General features: G+C 38.8%; 1 protein-coding gene across 2 annotated transcripts in view; it reads right to left on the reverse strand.

Moving 5' to 3' along the window:
- Nucleotides 1-23,310, reverse strand: part of gabbr1a (gamma-aminobutyric acid (GABA) B receptor, 1a) — a 76,701-nt gene that overhangs the window by 7,260 nt on the left and 46,131 nt on the right. For both annotated transcript variants that reach the window (XM_086153583.1, XM_086153582.1), the window contains exons 13-21: nt 22,962-23,207; nt 20,680-20,743; nt 19,685-19,762; nt 15,234-15,384; nt 10,328-10,460; nt 8,215-8,331; nt 6,821-6,931; nt 4,704-4,797; nt 353-480 (exon numbers count right to left, since the gene is read on the reverse strand). In XM_086153583.1, coding sequence (XP_086009709.1) covers nt 353-480; nt 4,704-4,797; nt 6,821-6,931; nt 8,215-8,331; nt 10,328-10,460; nt 15,234-15,384; nt 19,685-19,762; nt 20,680-20,743; nt 22,962-23,207 — 1,122 coding nt within the window. The remainder of the gene's footprint in view (nt 1-352; nt 481-4,703; nt 4,798-6,820; nt 6,932-8,214; nt 8,332-10,327; nt 10,461-15,233; nt 15,385-19,684; nt 19,763-20,679; nt 20,744-22,961; nt 23,208-23,310) is intronic.

Genomic DNA, 23,310 nt, shown 5'->3' on the forward strand with positions numbered 1-23,310 from the left:
CCTTCAAAGAGCATTGCATTAACCATGAGCTCAGTAAATGACCAGGAGGAGCTGCAAATAATTCCTTCGGCACAGGGCTTTTCAGGCCCTGCAAACGAATAGTCGTGAAATGTTGCTAGGGTTGATGTCAATTCTTAAAAGTGTCCAGGAAAGTGGCTTCAAGACACCATAAATCTCTGCACTCACATTCACTGCACATAGACACTTTGGCCATTTTGTGTTATAGGACACTAAAAGTTCTATTAACTGCCACTTGGATGTTATTGGGTTCTAGTGAATTATCAGGGGCTGCGTCAGAAACAGGAGCATTAAGTGTGATGGTGTCATCTTTTTTTTTTTTTTTTGGACTCACAGCAACGTTGTAAATAGCCATTCCGACTGCCCGATGGTCGTTGATCTTCTCTGTGGAGACGGACTTGGTCTCGTAAGCCAGAAATATGCCCAGCAGCAGCAACAGACCCTTGTAGCCATAAACAACGCCTACGGGACACAAGAAAACAAATAACTCAGGCAAGAGGGAGTAGGCAGCTATGTTTACCTCGGCAGAGGAAACATGATTATTTAAAAAATGCAAATTACACTATTTAGTAATGGAGAATTTATTCAAATTATACTGTATATCATTATTCTGTTAATTATGCAGCAAAGTTGATTATCTGAGCGTCTCGCAGGTTAAAAGCCTTGTGTTTTTACAGTTTTATATGGAACCTTGACAGAAGGTAATACATCCAGAATAAAACGTGTATCAAGCAATGTTTCTGAAAAACATTAGCAGGCCTAAATAAAATTGTACAAGTCTCAGTATGACAAGTGTACAAGTAAACAATATTACCCAAAGTTGTAATTGTAAATATTTATAGCATCAGTCTATATAGAGGTAAGTTAAAGATAGTTATAAAACGATCCTCACTATCAAGCACTTCCAGCTTGGTTTATAATGATACGCACTAAAAGGCTCATGACTTAACACCCTCATCAAACTAAATAGGGCCATTGCCGTTTATAATTTACTTCCTTACTTATGCTGTGAATTTCAAGTGCTAAACACAAAATTAAATCTTTCAAGGTTTTCCCATTTAATGACAAGCTTGATCTACTTACATGTTTTTATCCATCCATTCTGCTGCCCTTATTGCATCCTATCTATGTTGAGGTTAATTAACTGCATTAGTTTATATTGATCGTTGAAATCTTTATCATATTTGAAAAAGAACCCAACATAATGAGGTTATGTGACGAAGGACTAGAAGAAAGTCCTTTATTCAGTCACATTCTTTTACACGTACAGCAAAACATCAGCCAAATTTGGTCATTGCCTTTAACTCATGAACAATGAGCAGCAGGCAGCTTAGTAACATCCGGCAAGCAGCCACTTAGTAACATTTTTCAAGTGAAGAAATTCAAGTCCAGTTGCCATGACAAAAAGATTTTGACAAGAAGCCGGAGGGTAGTTAGGCGTTCAGTGTCGTGTTCAGCAAGTTTGACAGGTTAGGAGGAGATCGGGCATTAAACTTGGAACAGTCAGTTCCAGGACAACGGCTCTAACTACCGAAACCACACGGCCCCCCGAAATAATTGACAAATACTGTTTGAGGTTCTTCCTGACACGAAGAAAGACAGGAAGAGTACATTTCTGGGTTGGCTCAGACTAGCAACCTTTAGGTTAACAGCCAAACTTGCTAACTGATTATGCCACAGAGTTTTATAGACTCTAATGGTTTCCTGTTCTGTCTTTGTATTTTACTAATTTTGCCTTCTCACTGAAGTTACGCTGTGAGTAAAATGTGCAGAAACAGTGTGTAGGAATTTCTTTGTCTTGCCTTTAGACGTTACTTCCTACGCACCTGTCCAAAACAAATGGGAGTTTGTTAGCCTTTGCAGTGAAAGAAGACCAGTTAACCTCAGGGTCGATGCGAAGTTAATCAAACAACACCAAAAAAAAAACCTGCTGTGCCTGTTCAGGTCGGAGGCAGGATGACGACCAAAAATATAGCGAAACAGAATCCGTCTCTAAGATTGCAGAACTTTCTTTGAATTCAAAACAACAAAATGGAAGCAGGAGCAGGTTTGAAAATAAACATCACAAGCAGGTAAACAAATCAGAGGTATCGAAAAAGATGCGAAAAAAAGGACCGTGAGAGGAGACAGGTGTATAACAGAAAGGCAGCCAGCTGATTGGATGGACACATCAGGACCAGGCAGCGCTAACAAAGACTAATTAACTGTCGGGTGAAAACAACCCGCAAGGAAGTAATTAAAACAAGATAGAACAAAACAGGAACATACTCACCGAAATAAAACGGGACAAAAACACAGGACAGAAACTAAAATAAAATATGTAAGAATAAAAAAAAATACGCAGAGTTGCAGCAGAGGTAAGCCAGGAGCGAAACATACAAAAAAGATTCAGGATTCGAAATTCAAAGTGTTCATTGTCACATGTACAGTGCTTACAATGGAAACTTGCTTCAGTGTGAAAACATGTTTCTATTTTATCGTCTAAAAACTTCAAAACTGGACAATAACAGCTCCCTCTTTTTCATGATCCCATTCTGGGAGGCGTTGCTATTCAAATTGTTGGGACATTTAGAGCCTTTTGTCATTGAAGGTGCCTTGTTTTGAGGATTTCATTGTGCGTTGAGCCATATGTTTTTTTAGCATCTAAATTTCCCAAAACTGCAAACGTGTTCTTTGTAAGGCTCAATCTAGAATGCGTATTGTTCTGTTATGTGTTAGTCTATACTGTCCTTCAAAGATTGGGTCCCAAAAAGGCTAAGATGGCACTAGAGGCAATAGAAGAGCAGATGGTTGGGGTAACAGGAAGGCTGCAATGGCAGCAGAGCTAATTGAGCGATGGTTTCACAAAGCCTGATTCAGTCCAAATAGATTCAACTGCTATGAATCAATGATCTAAATCACTGTACACTGGAATTAACTAGATCTACATTGGCAGCTTGTTGATGAAAGTGACAGGTAAGTTTAACATTAACTGGAGTGACAGTATTCAAGTTGAGTTTGCTTGATGTACTGCAATAATGAAATAAACCAGTGGGAAAAGAAGAAATTGTCAGAGGTGAAAGGTGAGGGATTCATTTTGTTTTTTATTGTTTTGTATTGTTTTGTAAAGTATAAAGTGCTGATCAACTTTTAATCTTCTTTTCCTTTTGGGTTTTCCCTTCAGGCATCGCGAATCAACCTTCTCCATCTAACCCTATTCTCTGGATCCTCCTCTCTCACACCAACCACCTTCATATCCTTTCTCACTACGTCCATAAATCTTCTCTTTGCCTGGCATCTCCAATTCCAGCATCTGTCTACCAATGTATTCAAAAATAAGAATAAGAATAAGAATAAGAACAACTTTATTTTCACTGAAGGAAATTGTTGTGCCAGAGTTTCAAGTCAAACATAACAATAATAAATAATAGTAGGATGGAGGGAGAATAAGAAATACAAATAAAACAATAAAGTGTCAAAGCCAAGGCTATAAAGTCTTTTAAGGTCTTAAAAAGTACAAAGACTTGAATATTCTCTTCGGCTGAAGGAAGAGGAATTAAAAAGTCTGATAGCCTCAGGTAGGAAAGACCTCCTGTGGCGTTCAGTGGAGCTCCTTGGTGGTATCAGTCTACGACTGAAAGAGCTCTGACAGGATGTCAGTGTGGCATGCAGGGGGTGATGGACGTTGGCGATGATGCTGAGGACCTTTACTATCCCTCCTCTGTACATGACCCAACCATCTCAGTCTGGCTTCTCTGAGCTTCTCTCCAAAGCATCTAACATGTGCTGTCCCTCTGACGGACTCATTCCTGAATCTAACCATCTTCGTCACTCCCAAGGAGAACCACAACATCTTCATCTCTGCGATCTCCAGCTCCGCCTCCTGTCTTTTAGTCAATGTAACATCGCTGGTCTCACCAATGTCTTGTACATCTTTCCTTTCCTTCTGGCTGATAGTCTTCTATCTCATAGTACCGCTGACACTTTTCTCCACCCATTCCAACCCGCTTGAATCCATTTCTTTACCTCTTTTCCACACTTTCCGTTGCTCTGGACTGTTGACCCTAAGTACTTGAAATCCTCCAACTTCTTTATCTCCACTCCCTGTAGCCTCACCGTTCTACACGGGCTCCTCTTATTGACACACACAGATTCTTTTAATGTATTAGGATGAAAAGGAAAGGACACTCATGAATTAAGTGAAATACAATAATGAATTATTGCCAACCGATGCCAGTATAGAAAACTTTTCTAACCGGGCTGAGAATTTTAAGGAACTCATTGAGCAACTAACTTCAAGATTTCCTCAGATTGTCCACATTGTTTCTTCATACCGGCTGATATTAAAGCAACATCTTCTCGTTTTCTTACAAAGGAAATGCTTTGGGGCAATGGCCCAGTTTGTGACCCACATTATTTGAATTTCAGCACCATTATACTTTCATAAGAGCTGCGAGGCTAAGAACGACAGCAGACACACACAGGCAAGGGAGCGTGTGGGCTGAGAGAAGACGAATCAAACGTAAGACTGTGGCAGATGCTACAGGGCGGCTGAGATATGAGACCTGGCTAATTCACAGTAAATAGCAGAAATCGGAGTGTGGTGTCTGAGTGCGTGGCAAAGATATCCAAACATACAGGACAGAGAATGATTACGAGACGGACTGAGAAACAAGGGTTAAGAAATAAAAAGAGGAAGCAGATACCGAGCCACGTGTTCATCTTCTCTGAGTTGCAGTGTTCCAGCAGGGGCTGAATCAGGACATCCAGATCTTCTTTTGGAGCCTCTTTAGTGAACTTCTACTCATTCGGAAGGCCAAGGAGGAATGCGAGGAGGGAGGGAGAGATAATCAATAAGAGACAGGCACATAGGTAAAAGAGCTAAAAATGTATCATACTAACAAGTCAAATAAACAGCAGGTCACGCTAAAATACACACTCACTCTCCATTCACTGCTCTACAGGTATTAGCATCTGTGTATGTGGGAAATCGATATTAATGTGCAATATCTACTATTTTAAAGATCTGATGATTATTTGCATTCTCAGCAGGGCAACAAAATTGTTTAGAATTTGATTCTTGGTTAAATGTATGTTTTGACGTCAGTATCAAGGTGTCTTAGGTCAATTATTCGATTTGTATTCATGATTTGAATTGTGTATTCCAAATCATCCAATTTTTATTAATCACATAAAGACTTAATACCTTCAGGAAACCTAATAAATAAAACTGATCTACATTTGTTTTTTTTTTTTATATTCCAACAGCAAATTCGAAAAATACTGAGGTTTGACTTTCTTTACACAATGTCTTTTTTGTTGTATATTTGTGAATTAAAGCTTCCTCTTTTCTGGCCATGGAGCCATATTCTAATGAAATATCTTGCAACCGCTTTCTTCCCCCCCCCCCCAGTAACTTTTATTCCATTTGTGAAAGGGAAAACTGATTGTGATGAATTTAAACAATAATATTAAATCATGATCTCCTTCAAATAAATTACATTGTAGTGTCCAACCTGCTCTCTCACTGTACTTGTTAAGTAGTAGAGCCAAAGCAGACTAGCTTTGCCCTGACGGTTATAGCGAAGATGGGAGATGAAGCGAAGTCTGTCATTTTCTCTGACTTTCAAAAGCTAACAGGAGGTCCAGATTTTGATCAATTTTTTTATCCCAAATGTTGTTCTTTCCATTATCTTTCTGAATCAAAAATAAAGTCTGGTTGAATCAAAATAAAGTCAATCTGTTTTTAATTTCAGCAATGCACATGAGATCCGGCAATTCAACCCTGTCTTTTATTCCTCTTTTTCTCTTTGCACTGATCTGGCAGTCAATTTGCAACCCCATAAACAGAAAATGATCATCTTTCTTATGGGAAAAGACAAGTGGGATGTATTTTCATTCATTCACCACTTACAAACGAGTCTGGGGAGACAGAAAGAGTAATTTGTTGTGTCCCGCGGTGACACACAAAAGTGGTTCTTGTGATTCTTTCTCAACTGAAAACCAAAATAATTCTCTCAGTTACTGCTACTAAATTTTCCTTGTAAACATTACAGGATTGAAAGCAACTGTATTGCTAAGTGACTCCAGACTGTTTATGTTGGTGCTTAATGCTGAGACAGAAGCTCAGCGCTGGTAAATTCAGAGGTACCAATAATATGCACTATGCGGTGACTCTGCTCAAGTCATACATGGAAAATCCGTAAAAGTTGAGGGAAATTCACCACTTAAAAAAGAAAAAAAAAAAATTGTGTCCTAACAGAAGACAGGACATAACAGGATCAGCCAAAAGCTTACACTAAGTGCAATGTGGCAGTTGCCAAACACTTTTCGAGCATTATGGAGGTTGCAGGGCTGGGATGGACCAAAAAGGCAGTTGTTTGAGAGAAAAGGAGATTTTTCAAAATTCTTTTTTCACAGCTTTCGATGTTTCAGAAAGCTATCTCAATGTTCAGCAGTAACTCGCTGTGTCTCAAGTTTGTTTTCGCTAGAGAGAAGAAAAACATGGCTTCCAGAAAGCAGGTCCATGGAAACAATGTGGGGGCAGCTTTGTTACCTCCTGCTCTCAGATGTAAACAGTTAGACATTTTGTAATGTGAACAGTACTAAGAGGCAAAAAAAAAAAAAAAATCAAAGAGGCTAGTTTTAGTTGACGGTGGTTTCTGTGTCATAACGATGAGTGTTTATTTTTCTTGATGCTTTTTTTAAACATAACTACGTCAGGTTCTCAACGTTTATACATAGTTCGTATGCTGCCTTTTGAAAAAAATGGAAAAACAAAACAAAAAACACTATTACAACTCATTTGTCTCTTGTCCTTTACCTCCACAGTGATGTGCAGAGGGTCCACAATCTGCCAGATCATGAGTGACAGGAAGTCGATAGCCAGCAGCACCCCAACTGTTGCGTAGAGCTTCCATGGCTCCAAGTGTTGCTGTTAGAGTTGGAGCACAGACACACACACACACACACACACACACACACACACACACACACACACACACACACACACACACACACACACACGCGCGCGCACAGAACTGTCGTCACAATCGAAGGGCATCACTTGGCGTCCCACAAACAGAGACAAACAGCCAGGACAAATAATGGAACAGTCCTTGTAATTTCTGGATGACTGGGCACAAACTGTCCTCCTTAATGTGTGTCTTCAAGTGTGTGTGAATGTTTGTGTGTCCAAATATATTTTAAGAGCAGTTGGAATTTGCGCCTGATCGCTAGAGACACATTGAGAGCTGAAGTAGCTACATTTGTGCTGCCACCTGAAATCATCAGTTATATACACTGAGATGACACTGCATTGAGTGGACAATTTCCAAAGAGACCATTTCATCTAAATTGTTCTTAACTTAAGCAATGATGGAAGCAGTAAAGCTGTATGAAAGGGAACAAAAACGGTCTTCCACTTTGCTCTGACACTACACTATAGTATTTTAGAGCACTGACTCATACCTCACACCTCCAAAATCATAAAAGCATTCAACCTTGCAATAACTAAAACTGGGAAATAAAATTAAGCAGAAAACACATTACACAGACCCTTCACATGCAAGAAAGAACATTTGAAAAGAGCTAATTCTCCCCTCCATTTATAAAAGTTTCTTAAGAGCTCTCTGGCAAATTGCCCTTCTGTGGACATGAAGTAAGTTGAAAGTCAACCCGATTCGTTGTGCTTTGGCTCAAATAATAAACCCCCCGAAGGTTGGATTTCTGCATAGAATGTTAATACTCATCAATATTCATAAATATTCCATAAATGGCTTAATCTCTTATTCTTCTGATTAGGTCTTGGGAAAATTCCCAAAACACACTGCAGACTCCCAGGATCTTCCTGGCTGCAGGATACACTATCTATATAAATATAAACACATCCTGTCTCAAAACATCGGCATGAAAATAAAGCTGATGACAGGGGGCATCAGGGGCTCAAGATCTGCATGGGCATGCTCTTACAGCAAAAAATTTGCATGTATGTGTATATTTCTAAATTATGTGTCCGTTTCTCTTTCTTCAACCTTGTTAGAATGGGCCTCTTAGAAGCTTATGTTTCTAAGGAGGCTGCAAAGATTTGAGCAGAATTTTTTTTATCAGTCTTTGCCACACATGCTGCACAGCCTGGCCTCCCTTTCCCATCCTTTTCTCTGCTCCCCAGAGGCTGCTGAGAGGCTTATCCCTCCGGCCAACCCTTTTCTCCCTTACCTTCTTCTTCTCCTTCTTCTCGTCCTTCTTTGTGAAGAGGGTGTGGACCCACCAGATCTTGGTGAACATGCTGCCGTACGCCAGGCTGAAGCCAAGACCTAGGAGCCATAGGCGAAACTGAGGACAGGGAGAGGGGGAGGTAATGGGAAGAGAGGAGCACGAGAGGACAAAAAATAATCACAAAATGTCATGCACTTCAAAAAAGATTGTTGCGTCTTAATTTAGTAAATTACTCTTTGGTACTACACTTTGGTAATGGGAATAATATGTTGACATACAAACAAACTGGTACAAACAGAAATATTACAAATTAAATTAGAGGTCATGCTTCATAATTTTCCACCTGCCTTTCAAACAGTTTTACAAATAACTTGATTAAAATGTGTAGAAATGGGTTTGTGGAGGTCAGAGGTCAAACACATGAGGAAGTGAGTATGCAGTACCAGAGAAATTCCTTGAAATTTAATCATGAATAGAGATTGAATGTGGATGACATTGGCGCTCCAACACCTCTTATTAGCGTAATTGACGTATTGCCAGCCATCAGGTCTGCAGTTTCTTTTGACTCTCAAATATTTCATCTCTTTAAACTGTCTTTGTGTTTTTTGAAAGAAAATGACTGTATGGTCTACAGACGCTTTGCTAGACAGGACCGCCCAAACAGTTAGAGCATCACAACACTGAAATTCCAATGTGCTGAAAGAAGGTATACAATTTCATACCACACTGGCTTTTTTGGTGGTTTCGGGTGTTAAACTGACAACTGGAATGCATGCAGCCTTACTTGATGCAGAAGTTAACTACCAGGTTTGTGGCAACGCGAGTCAAATACATGAAATCAATTTTTATTCTATTTGAGAGCAAAGAGGCATCCTTTTGTTTATTGCTGGCATAGATATGAAACATTCGGATATTATACTTCATCTCTCATTGACCTGCTCAAGGACCAGTAATTACAAGCTCACATTGGGCTGCCAAATTAGCCTGGAAACATTAAACCATCTTGAATGTCATAATTGTTTATGCTCACAGAGGCAGATGTGTTCAGCGATGCCAAATTTGCAATTCTCTTTTAATGTTTACAGAGATAGCAAAAGAATACAGGGTTTTAATCTAATAGTCTGTTGGTTTGTCTAAACACTTGAATATTTATTGATTATTGTCTTTTCTCCTATTCACCGGAATCAAAGTGATCTGACAAGTTTGGAAGAATTTTCAGTCAAATAGTTTTTCAGGAAGCCAAGCTAGCAGAGCAGGGGGACATATGGGTAAGATGCATATGATGAAGTGGAGCCAAGGTGCAAACAGCATCATTGCCCTGTTTATGATGCAATAAAAAAGGTTTGAATTGCAAACTTTCAGTCCAAGACCTATATAAGTGCAAATAAATACTTTTAAATGCAAGCGAGACAGTATATAGAATAATGTTTGCACCTTTGAACTGTCTCAGCTAACATTTTTTCTCTGCAACTATAATTGCCTTGAAAAAAGAAGTCATAAAAGATTGAAAAAATAATATCAATTCTTGTTGCTCACACCTGTTATTTTAGAACACATATCAGGGTTCACCATCTTTTATGATGCTTTTATGATGTGTTTTGCTGTTTCGTTTTGATATGACAACTTTGTCATATTACAATACAACATGCCCAGCATTTGGATGTAAACATCAATACTGAACACTCATGAGATCTGTAAATATCTGAGGTTCTTATATGTTAGGATTAGGCAGGCGAATTATGAGGCAAAGTGATTGGTGTCACTGATTTGATCATTTTCTTTCAGCAGCAACTTGATTTTTTGCTTTGTTCCTTAACATCAATGTGTGCACAGTGAATAATTTTTTCATTCTCAATTCATATTTATTAATGCTATTTCCTGCTTTGTTAAGATGTGTCAAAGGGAAAAAGTTTCAGTTCAAAGTAAGCCAACTTTCCCTGTCTTTCTTCTTCTAAGGTCCCACCTGCTGTGAAAATCTTCTCCCTTCTCTGCTCAACACTGCTTTGGCCATGACTGACCTATCAAACTGCTCTATGATACCATTAACACCATCCGCTAGGTGTTAGCAGACAAAGCAGAGCCCCTCTCTGTCCCTGTTTCATTCCCACCTTACCTGGCAGACAACTGGAAACTGTGATCTGTGGACATGGTGACCGTCAATCCCCAGAGGGAAGACTGCAGCCAGAGCCATCATGCAGCCCACTGCCGTCATGTTGTTTAGGTAGGGCTGGGAGTTCTGGATGTAGCTGCAACAGTGAGACACACAGGCAGACACAAAACATGTAGGGAATCCACAAAAACATTTCTGCTTAAGGGCAAAATCCAGTGAAGGAAACTTATACAAGGAGTTCATTATTCTGGTGTCAAGTGAGAAAATGCTACATCTGAATTCTATCAGTAGTATTACGAAGTCAGTAAGTGTCTGCTGGCTACGTCTTAAGCCACAAGAATGAACAGGAAAGCAGATTCCTCACAGTGGGACGAGACAGGAAACAGACTGCTGCTCATGAGACTCAGGAGCAAATGTTAAACAATCAACAAGCCTCACATGTGATACATACTCCTGTCTGATGACTGCTGGATATAATTGAGCAGCTGATGACTGATCCCAACATGAGGCAGTTATTTGTCATAAATTCATCTTCTATCAACTAATGGTTTCCTTGAAACTGAAAAAACAAAACACTAAAAGGCTGAAGGCTGTGACATGATATTGGATTGCTTTTATAAGCTTGTCTAATTAAATGTGTCAAACAATACTGAATTGATAGGGGTATTTTCTTTCTTGAGCTTTGAACATTTCTTTTTCTTCCATTTTTCAACAAATTACATCCAAAGAGCCCCAAGCTATTTTTTTGTCCATCAAGCCTTTCCACTAAAACCCCTGACCTTTTTTGCATTAAATCTGTTTTCCTCATTTCTTTTCATTCTCAACTTTCTTTTGAGAATTTTCATTCTTCAACCAAGGTTCACCGCATGAAAAAAGGGGAAAATGCATCAATTGAGATTTTTCTTCTCTTTTCAGGATCAGGGATTATACCTTTGCTTTTATGAGTATGTAACCTGACAAACTGTTGCTAAATGGCAACATCGACATACTTTCAAGCTAGCAATGCTTATAACCTTAAGCGAGGACATATTAACAGTTAAAATTAAGGGATACTAAAGCGAAAGGTTCATTTTCTATCATGATTTATCTTAATACCAAAATACTGACATTTTGAATGTAATCTATAAGCCACCATAAACATTTCCTGCTGGTCTTTTACCTCATCTCATCCTGCAACAGTAGGTACAGTAAGTCTTATAATTTCATCTTTTTGGCTGGCCCAGGTCATGCCCTGAGACCTTGCAGCTTATTTACTGTATATCCAGCAGCTGATACCACCTGCATACAAAATATTTACTCATAAACACAATGGCCCAGTTCCATGAAAAATGCTGATGCATTTAATACAGATACATGCCATAAATGCAAGAAGCTCACTGCACTTGTTTTCTGACATGCAGTGCTGGTTTGTTATCTAACTATGCAGTGAGTGTAGCACTTGGGTTGAAAATGGCCGTACCTGCCTTTCTAGCTTTAAATTGTTTATGTTGCATTTCTTGAGTATAGCTGAATATTGGTATTTTATGTGTGGAAAAAGATGTTGGGGTCTGAGGGATCAACTCTAGTGTATCAGCATCTCAAGTACATGAGGACTCATCCTATTGGCCATTGCTTAAAACCCTTGCATTTGTATTGATAATAAAATGAATAAGCTGTAGTTTATGTTGTGCATTTTTGTCAATTGCATTACTGAGAATAAAAATACATAATTCCTAAAGCTGTGGCCATTCAAAGCATTTAACTGGTGAAACAGAAGTTGACATTTACAATGAATTAGTCACTGCAAACACAATGAGTTTGTCAGTGAGGAAACCTAACTGTAGCTGACAGTACGACGTTCATCTTTTACATTTTTGAGGTCAGATCAGTTTGAGATTGCAGGAAGATGAACAAGTGAGGGAATCCATAGTGAGCTGTTAGATGAAGAGCTGCAGGCATCAGGCTATAACCTCCACTTCTTTGCAAGATAACGTAACTCCTCTCATCGCACCCTGCTGTTCTTCAGACTCACCTTGTGTGCAACACAAAATGAGGTTGCTAAGAGAATGATGAAAAGGGGCAATTACTGCCTCACTTCTATATTGAAGAGAAACTAAACCCTCCTGGTATGAGCCAAAGTCTGCCCACTAAAATTCTGAAAAATGCGAAAAAGTGGGCCAGGTGCTGAGAGGAGCAGAGCAGGGAGACAAAAATGTTTGGGGAAGAATTTTACCCTCTAGAATCGAAAGAAACACTTGTGGTTTAGTTCACATTTTGTGTTCCAACTCCACTAATGTGCAGTTCTCACTAACCCGGCCAATGCATTGTTTTCTGTTTGGATGCTTTTACGTACATGTACACGTTGTGCGGCGATACGATATCGCAATGCAATTTGTACAACATTGTGTAGTAATTACTCGCTTGAAGACTGGAAGACACAGATGCATTGGACTCTCACGGTGAATACAAACAGAAACCTATTTGAAACTAAGCCACAACAGGAAAGCCATAACAGAAAATCCAAATGTTTGTTGCATGTAAGGTGATTTCTGTTACGTTTGAATGTAAGTTTTGTCAACATGATTGTTATATGAAATCTTCTGACACCTGCCACTGTTATTCCCACTCCACAAGGTTTCTAAATTGAAAACAGCTATGATATAATATAAACATAAAAGTGTTAATCTGCTTTCTAATTTTCATAAAATAAGATAATACATTACATAGCCTGTGGGAGATTTTTTATAATTTTTTGATTGCTTCTGTTAACTCCCATGCGGCATTAGATTGTTTTTCATGCAATCTCCCACCAGCAACACGTTGCAATAACATTTTATTTGTATTGCAAGACTAAAAAGCTTGTTTATCAAAGAGGAAGATGGACAGAAAGTGGTGAATTCACTTCATCAATGTTAGAAAATTAGAGGAGCAACAGCGAGACAGGGAGGCAGTTAGACAGCATTCAGATTCCTCTTTACTAAGAGCAGTAAGCAGGAGGTATTAGTTAAACAGGGGCATGTTGGTTGCTGATATGTAGAATTCAAATATTTTGGAGTAGAATATTAAGATTCAGACATGTATCTATCAACCACACTTGTAAATACGTAAATATAGAGGGTTAGCAGATTCGTATATGAATGTATAATTATAGTCCTTTTAACACAAAACAGGGCATAATGATGTATTCTTGAAACATATTTCTATTTCATCTCCTAAGGATGCGCTCCTGTGAGCCGTGCGATGCAGTATGACATTTTCTTATATTTTTGTCTTTTAATATGGCCCTTTTTTCTGTCGAGATCAGCTCGCTGAATAAATTTAATTTGATCTGATCTGACTCATAGTGTTATATCCTCTGAGAACAGCCCTCAGTGATATTGTGTCTAAAATACAATCAAAGCTGAAAGAGGGTCTAACATGCTCACTAGAACCAGCAAGAAAACCTCAGAGGAACGAACCTCCCAGCTCTTTAAAACTCCCGATAAGCTTATGGAACTGATGGGACTTTGAATCGTTTTGACCAGGTCGGGGGAAAAAAAAGTGGTGTGTTGAAAAGACATCCCAGATATGCTACAGGGGTTTCACCGGAACCCTAGTGCATGTGCTGAGCTTCAAAAATCCTTGATCAAAAGGCATGTTTGAAACAAATGTATTTGTTGTTTGCATTATACATGACGATGAATCCAGCTGCTAGAATGCTGAGGCCAAAGCCAAACAATCAACTTTGTAGTCTCTCTAAATTCAAAAAGCGGCGGTGCTGTTCAGCATTTACATCACAGACGGATCTCTGCTGTGATACAGTCAAGTGTTATCTTTTTTCCTCTCCCTCATCCTAACTCACGTTGTACTGCAACTAATGCTCAGCTTGTAGTGAGACTGAGCGATCACCTCTGTAGGATCAGCTGTGAGTTGTGGCAGGATGTCGCTTCCGTTCACTCGTCAAACTTTCGAGGCTGCTGAAGCAAACGGGTAACCTTCGTGGAACGTAACTGTTTCCCAGCCATTCAGCCGCTAACTGCCAGTTTTATAAATCTACCATTTTCTTATTAAAGCCTTTTGGAAAAAAAAAAAACAGATACGAAACCTCAACTGCCCCCGCTATGTTTTTGTTTGTTTAGTTTGTTTGTTTAGAAGTTTATTAGGACAGTGTACAAATACATTAAGCACAGAGGCAGAGATGTTTGTACCAGATTATAGCTCATAGCTAAGTTCCATCTGTTGCCCTGGACAATACAAATATAAAACTGTATAAAATAGACAATATATACTGCTTAAAAAAATAAAGGGAACACTTGAACAACACAATGTAACTTCAAGTCAATCACACTTCTGTGAAATCATAGTGTCCACTCAGGAAGCAACACAGATTCATTTTGACTTGTTTTAAGGACATTACATCAAAGTTGGATCAGCCTGGAGTTGGTTTTTACACTTTAATTTTGAGTGTGATTCTTATCCAGACCTCCATGGGTTGATACAATTGATTTCCATTGATCATTTTTGTGTGATTTTGTTGTCAGCACATTCAACTGTATAAAGAGCAAAGTATTTCATAAGAATATTTCATTCATTTAGATCTAGGATGTGTTTTTTAAGTGTTCCCTTTTTTTTTTGAGCAGTGTATATAAAATATACAGATAGGCAATAAAACAAACTATACAATATATAAACAGGCAATAAAATATGTATTTTGCAGGTTGATAGTGCTATTGTTGTGATATTGTTACTTTGGTCATCTGGGGGCCATCAGATGTTACCTAGAAGGGTAACATCTGATGGCAAAATACCTGTCTAGCATTGTTAGTGTTAGTTTTTCCTAATTAAACAGTCAAATCAATCACTCATATACCGACTGTATCTTGAAACAGTTGAAGAAAATGTTATGAGTAATGACCTGACAAAATACTGATGGAGCATCGAGTGAACTTACCGGACGTTACCGTTATAGATGTTGAAGGTCAGACAGACAATGCCAAGCAGTATGCCAAGGCCGGCGAAGACAGACACAGCAGCAAACAGCTTTTGTGACAAGAACCTGTACTCCTCTATAACCACTGTGCGATCAGCTGGAGGCCCAGCACCTGGATAATAGGGCGAAAGAAAGAAAATGACATTTTCTCTCCATCCATACCATTATAAGGTGACTTTAGCCAGTTTTACTTGTGAACAATGTTTCATACACAGTAACAAATCATAATTAAGTCGGTATTACAAAACAAAATCCGACTCAACAGAGTTAGCGTTTATAAATTCATAAATACAAAATATTTCAAAGCATTCCTGACAGTCTTGTCGATGACACATTTTTTAGCCTGTTATATGTAGGAGTGCTGTCAACAACCAAAAGGTAAAAAGTAGATCTCTAAAGCAGAAGGCAAAGCACTGCAGTACATCATTTATAGCAGTTTTTTTTTTATTCCTGAGAGCTTAAACTTGAGCATTTGAAGTCATTATATCTCTTCAAAATGATAGACTCAGCATATTCTCTAGGAGTCACAGTTTAAAATGAAAAATACTGATGAATGAAAGGAAAAGTACTGATAGTTGCACCTTCCTGACGATTTGAGAGATTTCTTGGATGAAAGAGTTGGAATTTTTGTACGTTGTCACAAAAAAACATAGTCACTGCATATAATTGCAAAAGGGACTTTAGTAACCACCTATCAGATGCGTGAATGAATAAAAAGGGTGCAATCAGTTCAACTGCATCAGAGGGGTCATTAAAAAATCAGAGGGACAAACAGAAATTATTAAACTATAAAACTAATATGTCATTGCTGTTTGAGGACTTATGTTGCCCAAAGCTGCGTATTGTTTAAAATTAATGCCTAGTTCTTCTCCTTAGGTCCTACTGACATCAGGAGGTTGGGAGACATTTACAACAGTCATGTCTTTAGCTTTTTTTTAAATGTCACTCCAGTATAAAGAATTGGGCGCCTTTAAAATTGGAGGTTGATGTATGTGGATACACTATATGGCAAATTAAACATCAACTGTTCCAAAAAGTCAAAGTAATCCTCAATAAAGAGTCTATTTTTTGACTAAGTAACATGAATAAGGATTGCTGTGTGTTTACACTCTTCAAAGTAGAGTACATGGACTGAATTTTAGGCAAAAATTTAAATCCACTCATTTGGAAGGATATGATAGGCTCCAGAGACAAAATATGATCAAAATGGAGCATTCATGCATCCCAGACATGTATGTATACGTGTGTATTTGAGAATGAGAGGTAATCTGGGGTGACAGAGCTATGTGTGTGTATGTGTGTGTGTGTTCATGTTTGTGTGTCGTAATGTAAGCAGAGCAGGACTGTCACCTCTGCATGAGGCTGATGTGTCGCTCCCCCGTGAGGATTGAGGGGTGTTAAGACGCCTATCATTCTCTGTTTAGACACTTGTCACCGAGTCTTTGTGGTGTCGTCAAACAGGGGAGTCAGCAACATTAGCCTTCTCTTCATCAAAATTATGCAAGTGACATGACAGAATTATGTCGATTTAGTAGATCTTAAAAATGTTTGTCTCTGAATGCCGTTGCAAGTGTCACAACTTTGAGCATGTCAAAAAACAATTCTAACTCCCTCTCCCCATCCCACCACAACCAGAGACACACATAGACACACACTCTTCAAGAGCTAAACATCTGTATCTATCGGCCAATTTCAGTGTCCTTCATTGTCGTTTGACACATACATCAGTGACAGTGTATGTGAAAACTCTACAGGTCAATATTCAATACATTAAATATATGATGTGATATATTCATATATCACATAATCATAAATATATACTATGCCATATTTCATATATGAAAATATATGATTCTTCTATACTTTCCCAGAAGTCACCCAGGGTGAAAAACCAACACTGTTTAGATTTTAATGAAGGTTGTGTTTCTCTGTGACAAACACTCCATCTCAGAATGTCTGAAATTAAAATAATGCGATGTGGAAGAACACCGACACCTGATATTGATTATTTATTGGAATTTTTCAATTTGTTATGTGTCTGAAACCAACACCCAGACAGAGAGCAAAAGGTGACCAAAGGTTAACTGAATCAGAATTAGACTTATTCAATTCCTGTTTCAATTATTCATTATTTGAACTTTATTTCCAGGCATTGGTATAGTGGGCTTTTATCACTTTGGATAAAAGCATCTGTCAAATGACCGTAATGTAATGTAATGTAATAATCAGCAGTTGTGATACTAAGGCATTTTGTCGGGCTCTAGAAGAAGGTATTTTAGCTCCTGAGATGAAAAAAATCATTCTCATCCTACATGACTCAGTTATGCAATATTTCTGCTTCAACATGGAACATCAACACTTTTTAGATTTGTCAGCACCTTTAAAACATTCAGCAGGAACTTTGCAATATACCTTCATGTGGAGTTTTGGAGAACCTACCTTTGTAGATGCACAGAATAATGCATTCTGTACAGAAAGGCCCCTATAGATACATACTTACAAACAAAGAGATACAGAGACACACACGCACACACACACACATACACACACACACACACACACACATACACACAAAAAAAAAATGTATATGTGCTTGAAGGTTCTCTTATCCAGGTCATGGTCTATCTCATGGTGGCAACTGGACATTTCAACTGTCATCAAATAGCTTCTATAGTTCTTCAGTACATATACACATATATCTATGCATCTCTATTATATTATATCAGATATATATGTGTGTGTGTTTGAAGATATATATATATCAACCCTTTTACTTCTATGTCTTTTCAAAACTTAATTTGAATCCAATTAAAAATTTTGTTCCAAGGGTCCTATCTTATTTAATTGAAGTTAAACATTTCCTAACACGTCTACTTACAATAGAATACAAATAATTCCAGTTGATCACGGAGGAATCGTGTCAAACGGTTGTATTTATTTAATATTGTTGTCTGTTTTTGCATGTGTATTTTTCGCTTGCGTACATGCGTGCATGTTTGTGCCTACTGTCCATTCATTCAATGTTTGCAATGTTCAAGCCCCTCTGTCCTTGATCAAAGAATCAGGACAGGGTGTTGCCATGGAGACCCAGCAGCTCTATAACAGTTGCCACAGCGATTAGAAGAAGAGCTGAGCTGAAGTGGTTGTTAGGGAGACCGTGAAGAGAGTGAGAGAGTAGGGGACGGAAGCGCCTGGTAAACACGCAGGAAAACAAGAGGACAGGTTAAGTTGAGAACCCCTGTGTGCAGTCGATCCTATCAATATAGAACAAATGAAGCGTTTCAGCCCACCAGACAAAAACTTCCCAAACTGAGTCAGCTGTGGAGAACACGAAATTACTCATTTCCTCTCAACAAGTAGATGTCAGATGGATGTGGCTTCATTTGGTAAACAGATGAAAAAAAGAGGTCGAGAGGAGGCAGTCAGGCAAGGCCTAAGTAAACATATCAGACCCCTGAAATTGTGGAGAGCGAGCCAGTTTCCGCTGTTTTGTGCTGGAGCTGGCAGCTGGCCGGGAGACGGACATCATGCCTACATCTATACAGGTCATCCATCCTTCGCCACAGACGCTGACGTGGAATCACCTCCTCCTTAAGCCTCAGCACACATGCTTCCTTTCAAGGCCCTAAAAAAAGGCAGTTTCTTTGTGGCCGCTGCAGCATGCAGGATTGATTAGTGGCACAAACTGTCCAAGTATGTCACCTCTCCGGGGAGGGTCATGCCAGTAAACAACCACAAAATTAGTCTGGTTTTGACTCATATCAGCACTAAATAGTTTTCAGACGAAACTCTAAATTATGTAGAAGGAGTTAAGAGAGTAGTTTGAAAACAAACTTGTGACTGGTTATTTGCAGTATCAGATCTTGCGAATATTTTAATTAGCGTTTCCCGAAACCACTCTAGTGTGTCAAAGCTCTGAGTATATAATTTTGGTTGTGTGTCAGCTTCCAAATAACTATATTCTCCAAAAATTATCTTCCAGTATGATTGCATACCATGCAAAGCAGTCAAAATAAGTACACAACATGGAGTACCTGTGATAAATGTGTCTAATGATTCAGAGTATGAACTACCTTCTTATTCTTTTAACAAGTGGTTTGTATTTGCTTTAGTATAGCTGAGAAAAGCTATATGTTAAAAGTAAAAATTGTAGTTTTGAACATTATTTTCCTTGCGCAATCAAATTAGACATTTTCATCATGGAAAATGCGATCGAGAAAGCGGACCTTTCTGTTGGCTTGGTGAATTCTCAGGGCTTGTGGTTTGTCAAGAAAAACAACTTCACCCGGCCTTCTCTCTCGGGGATAAAAACACTGAATGATTTTTCATTTCCAGGCTTTGTGCTGTCAAGGACAGTGACAAACAAGAAGCCAGGAAGCTCGACGCAGCAAGTGTCATGAACTCCATCTTACCTATCCAAACATCGTTGCCGAACCAGGACAGGTTCTTCTGAGAGCTGTCATAATAGCCAATCTTCTTATAACTGCCTCCTGCATATTTGAGGAAGAAAGTCACCGCCCAAAACAGAAAGTCAGAGAGTAAGAAGCTGAAAGACAATATAGGCTTTGATTACCCTGGTTGTGTAATTCATTTTTTACCCTGGTTATTTTTTTGGTTTGTTTTTTGCGTCTCGGTATTTGTGGGGGATTGGGAATTTCAAAACAGCACAACAAAACAACTGGCTGATGAACACTTCCATCTATTTAATTGCTGTTAAGTTATTATTTCAGTTTTTCTGGTGCACATTAGTGAAATGTGTGGGCACCGAAGAAAAAAAGAAAACCCAACAAAGAACAGATAACAGACACAAGAGGAGAAATGGTACATAAAGAAGGGCAAACAAAGAGGTAACAAGGGGAAAGAAAGGAGAAAAGTAATAAAAAAAAGGAGCTTATGTGGCAGTCTTGACCAGGAATACTGATGAGGCCCTTCAGTGATTCAGGGATTCAAGTCAGGTCATCTCATTGCAGAAGCCAAATTACCTCGACACCATAACAGGAAATATGAGGCAGAATGTGAGGGGAAGCAGGCAGGATTATAAATTCTCGTCCGTTAGAACGTAAGAGAGAACAGAAGTAGAAAATAATCCTCAACCTTATCCTTTGCAGGGAAACTCATTAAGTCTCTAGTGACAAATAGCATGCCATTTCCAGAAAAGCTTAAAAATGAAGGCTTGCGCCCAATTACAGTGAAGCCCAAGTCAAGGTATTCCTTACATTAATCCCTTTCAAAATGAGCAATTATAGGCTATTGAGACCAATCACAGGAAAGGCTGCAAACAGCATTGCTGCTCTTGGCTTTGTAAGGAGGAACAATCGATTGACAGTAAATATATGTAGCGGTGATTCTTTTTTATCATCAAACGGCCTGTCACATGAATATGGGAAACAATATGTGATGGCTTTACCTTGTAGCTGTTCAATTAGAGTCATTGCCATCCTGGAACCCTGGGCGTCAAACACAACCTGGCCCTGAAACAGAAAGGCAGTCCCTTTAGCAATTAAGAAGTCATCCCTTATCAAAGAGGGGGATTAAAATCATGGTCAGTATTTCATCCCCTGAAGTTTCCTGGACTGTTTTTTGCTCCTCATGGTATTTACTCTTGGCTCATTTTCCCTATGTAATCCATCTCTTTGGCAACAGTGCAGTTGTGTACAGGAGAATAACACAAAACTTTATATGAAAAGTAAAAAAAGCAAGCTACATAATTTGGATGACTTACTCTACAAACACAGAATTGAAATGAGATGTCCTTTCAAGATCCAAATATATAATCTGTGCTAGAAACCAACATATAAATGGTCCAGACCAATAAATACATATTTATTTACAGAAATTACAGCACCTGAATCACATTTTCATTGAGGCTTTTATTATATGACTGAGTCTTCTGTCCTTTCTTCTCATTTCTCAAACACTAAAGAATTTTTGATGGCACGATCCGTGCTCTTCCTGATGTCATACAAATAAGGTTCCTAAGGCACGCATGGAACAAGTATGGAATAAGTATTGGTCTTTAGGAGCAGGAATTGACTGACCAAGGGGAAATAGAGGTGGCGCAAATCCTCAGACTTTCCCATAGACATGGAGTCAGGTCCAGTTTTTCTCTATTTGTAATCTCAGGAAAGTCATAATAAGAGAAAATCGAATGTCGGGGAGGTACGGTGATGTGTCACGCTCCATAAGTCATGTTTGAATTTCATTTATTTTGAAACGTTGTACTTGACTCTCATTTAAGGAACTTCCCTTCCTTCAACTGTGTCCCAACTCAGGGGCAAAAATCTTACAGGTTTGCTTTTTAAGAGCTGGATAGATCACACCAACAGGATAATGTTTTTCGCCACCGCCTTCAGATAGAGCAGAGACGTTCATCCTTCTGTTCCTGGATCATTTAGGACCTCTCCCAAGACTCACTCCACTACACTCCACTGATTATTGGATTTTCGTTTTTAAAAATAGCATCTGTTGCTTTTTCAACCATCCGAAGCAGCAGCCTGATATTGACTTTTCTGTAGATGCAGACACATTTTAAACTTGGGTATTGAGCTACAGCTTATTTAAACAGTTAATCATAGAAAGGTTATTTTAAAAACAAACACATTTTTGAGTAATGCAAAGGGTGTTTCGAGACAGGTGGTGACATAAATTGAAGATCCAGACTGTCCATATAGTCTCTTTTAAATTTTAGTTCAGCTGTGTCATCATGAACCTTTGAAGGACACAGTAACTGAACTGAAACGCAGACTGGATGGGTTTTACACTGCAACCAGTAGCTTCAACTGGCTCTCATTATCTGAATTGGTGTGTTTGCTTTCCTTTCCTGTAGTCACTGGTGCGAGAGGAAGAAATATAAAATATGGACTGCGTTTCTATATATTTGAAATTTTGTCTTCAAATATTTCAAGACAATGTAACCTAAATTTTGTGTTAAATGCAAAAGCACAAAATCGGGCGTACGCATAAGGAGAACTGAGTTGAAGGATGAGGTTCACAAAACACCTCTTCAAGGACAGAATACGGTAAAAATGACATTGAATGCTACTCTGCTCAGTATCTTGCAACTTTTGAGGAAAATTGAATGATATTAATTGAACATTATATACATGTGTATACACAACTTGTTTCTCCCCTGATGTATGTGCATTTTGTGCATTAATTTGCATTACTGGCTACAGCCAGTAGAGGGTTCATTGAGCATTTGAAACAACCTCAACAGTTGGCATTGAAAAGGGACTATACCCATTGGTTTAATATTGGATTTTAAATAAAGCTAAAAATATAGCTGTTGTCACTTTTATCAATTAATTTCTGAACCGAAATTCTTCTTTGGTAGCTGATGCAGATATGTTTGCATGCCACCGTTTGTATTTCCCATTGTATTTGTAATGGTTTTATGACTGCACAGTTTTCTAGCAAGTATTAGGATTTTGGCTCTTTTTTTAAATTAATCTGGTTGATCATAAGTTGCACTGGAAATCATCAGTCTGCTCCAGCTGCCATTTCATTTTTTGTACCCAGTGTCCATTGCTTACGCCTTCTTCCTTTTATCTCGGTCTCTTGGTGTTTTTGATGACTGCTCTCCCTGCCATACTTCATTTGCCATGATCGGACTCAGTGTACTAAACTTTTGCAAGTAAGGAGTTTTTTGATCACGATTCCTGTGGCTCAAAGGTGTGTGTTTGCACAAACCGAAACTCCTTCAAACGAGCTTGTGTTAAGGGCCCTGTAGATCTCCGATGTGATATCGTGGTTGTTGTAGTTGAAGTCTTCCAGCCGTCGGCCCTTGGCCTTCAGGGGTGCCACGGTTTTATTGAGGGCAAGAGCCAGAGCCCACACTGCATCATAGGCTAGTGGGGCCTCCTGAAACCCTCCGGTCTCCTCAGGATTCTTCCCTCCCAGGCGAGACATCAAGGCAGCCAAAAACTCCTGAGATGTCTAATAAGAGAGGAACAGAAAAAAAATTATATCAAAGAGAAGTCCCTCTGAAGGAAAAAGGATTATATCTACACATTTTTTATACTTTTGTTGTTCTATTATT

Source organism: Fistularia commersonii, chromosome 10 (assembly GCF_037954325.1).
Source record: "Fistularia commersonii isolate RoL2024-O1a breed Wild chromosome 10, RoL_Fcom_v1.0, whole genome shotgun sequence".
Taxonomy (NCBI): domain Eukaryota; kingdom Metazoa; phylum Chordata; class Actinopteri; order Syngnathiformes; family Fistulariidae; genus Fistularia; species Fistularia commersonii.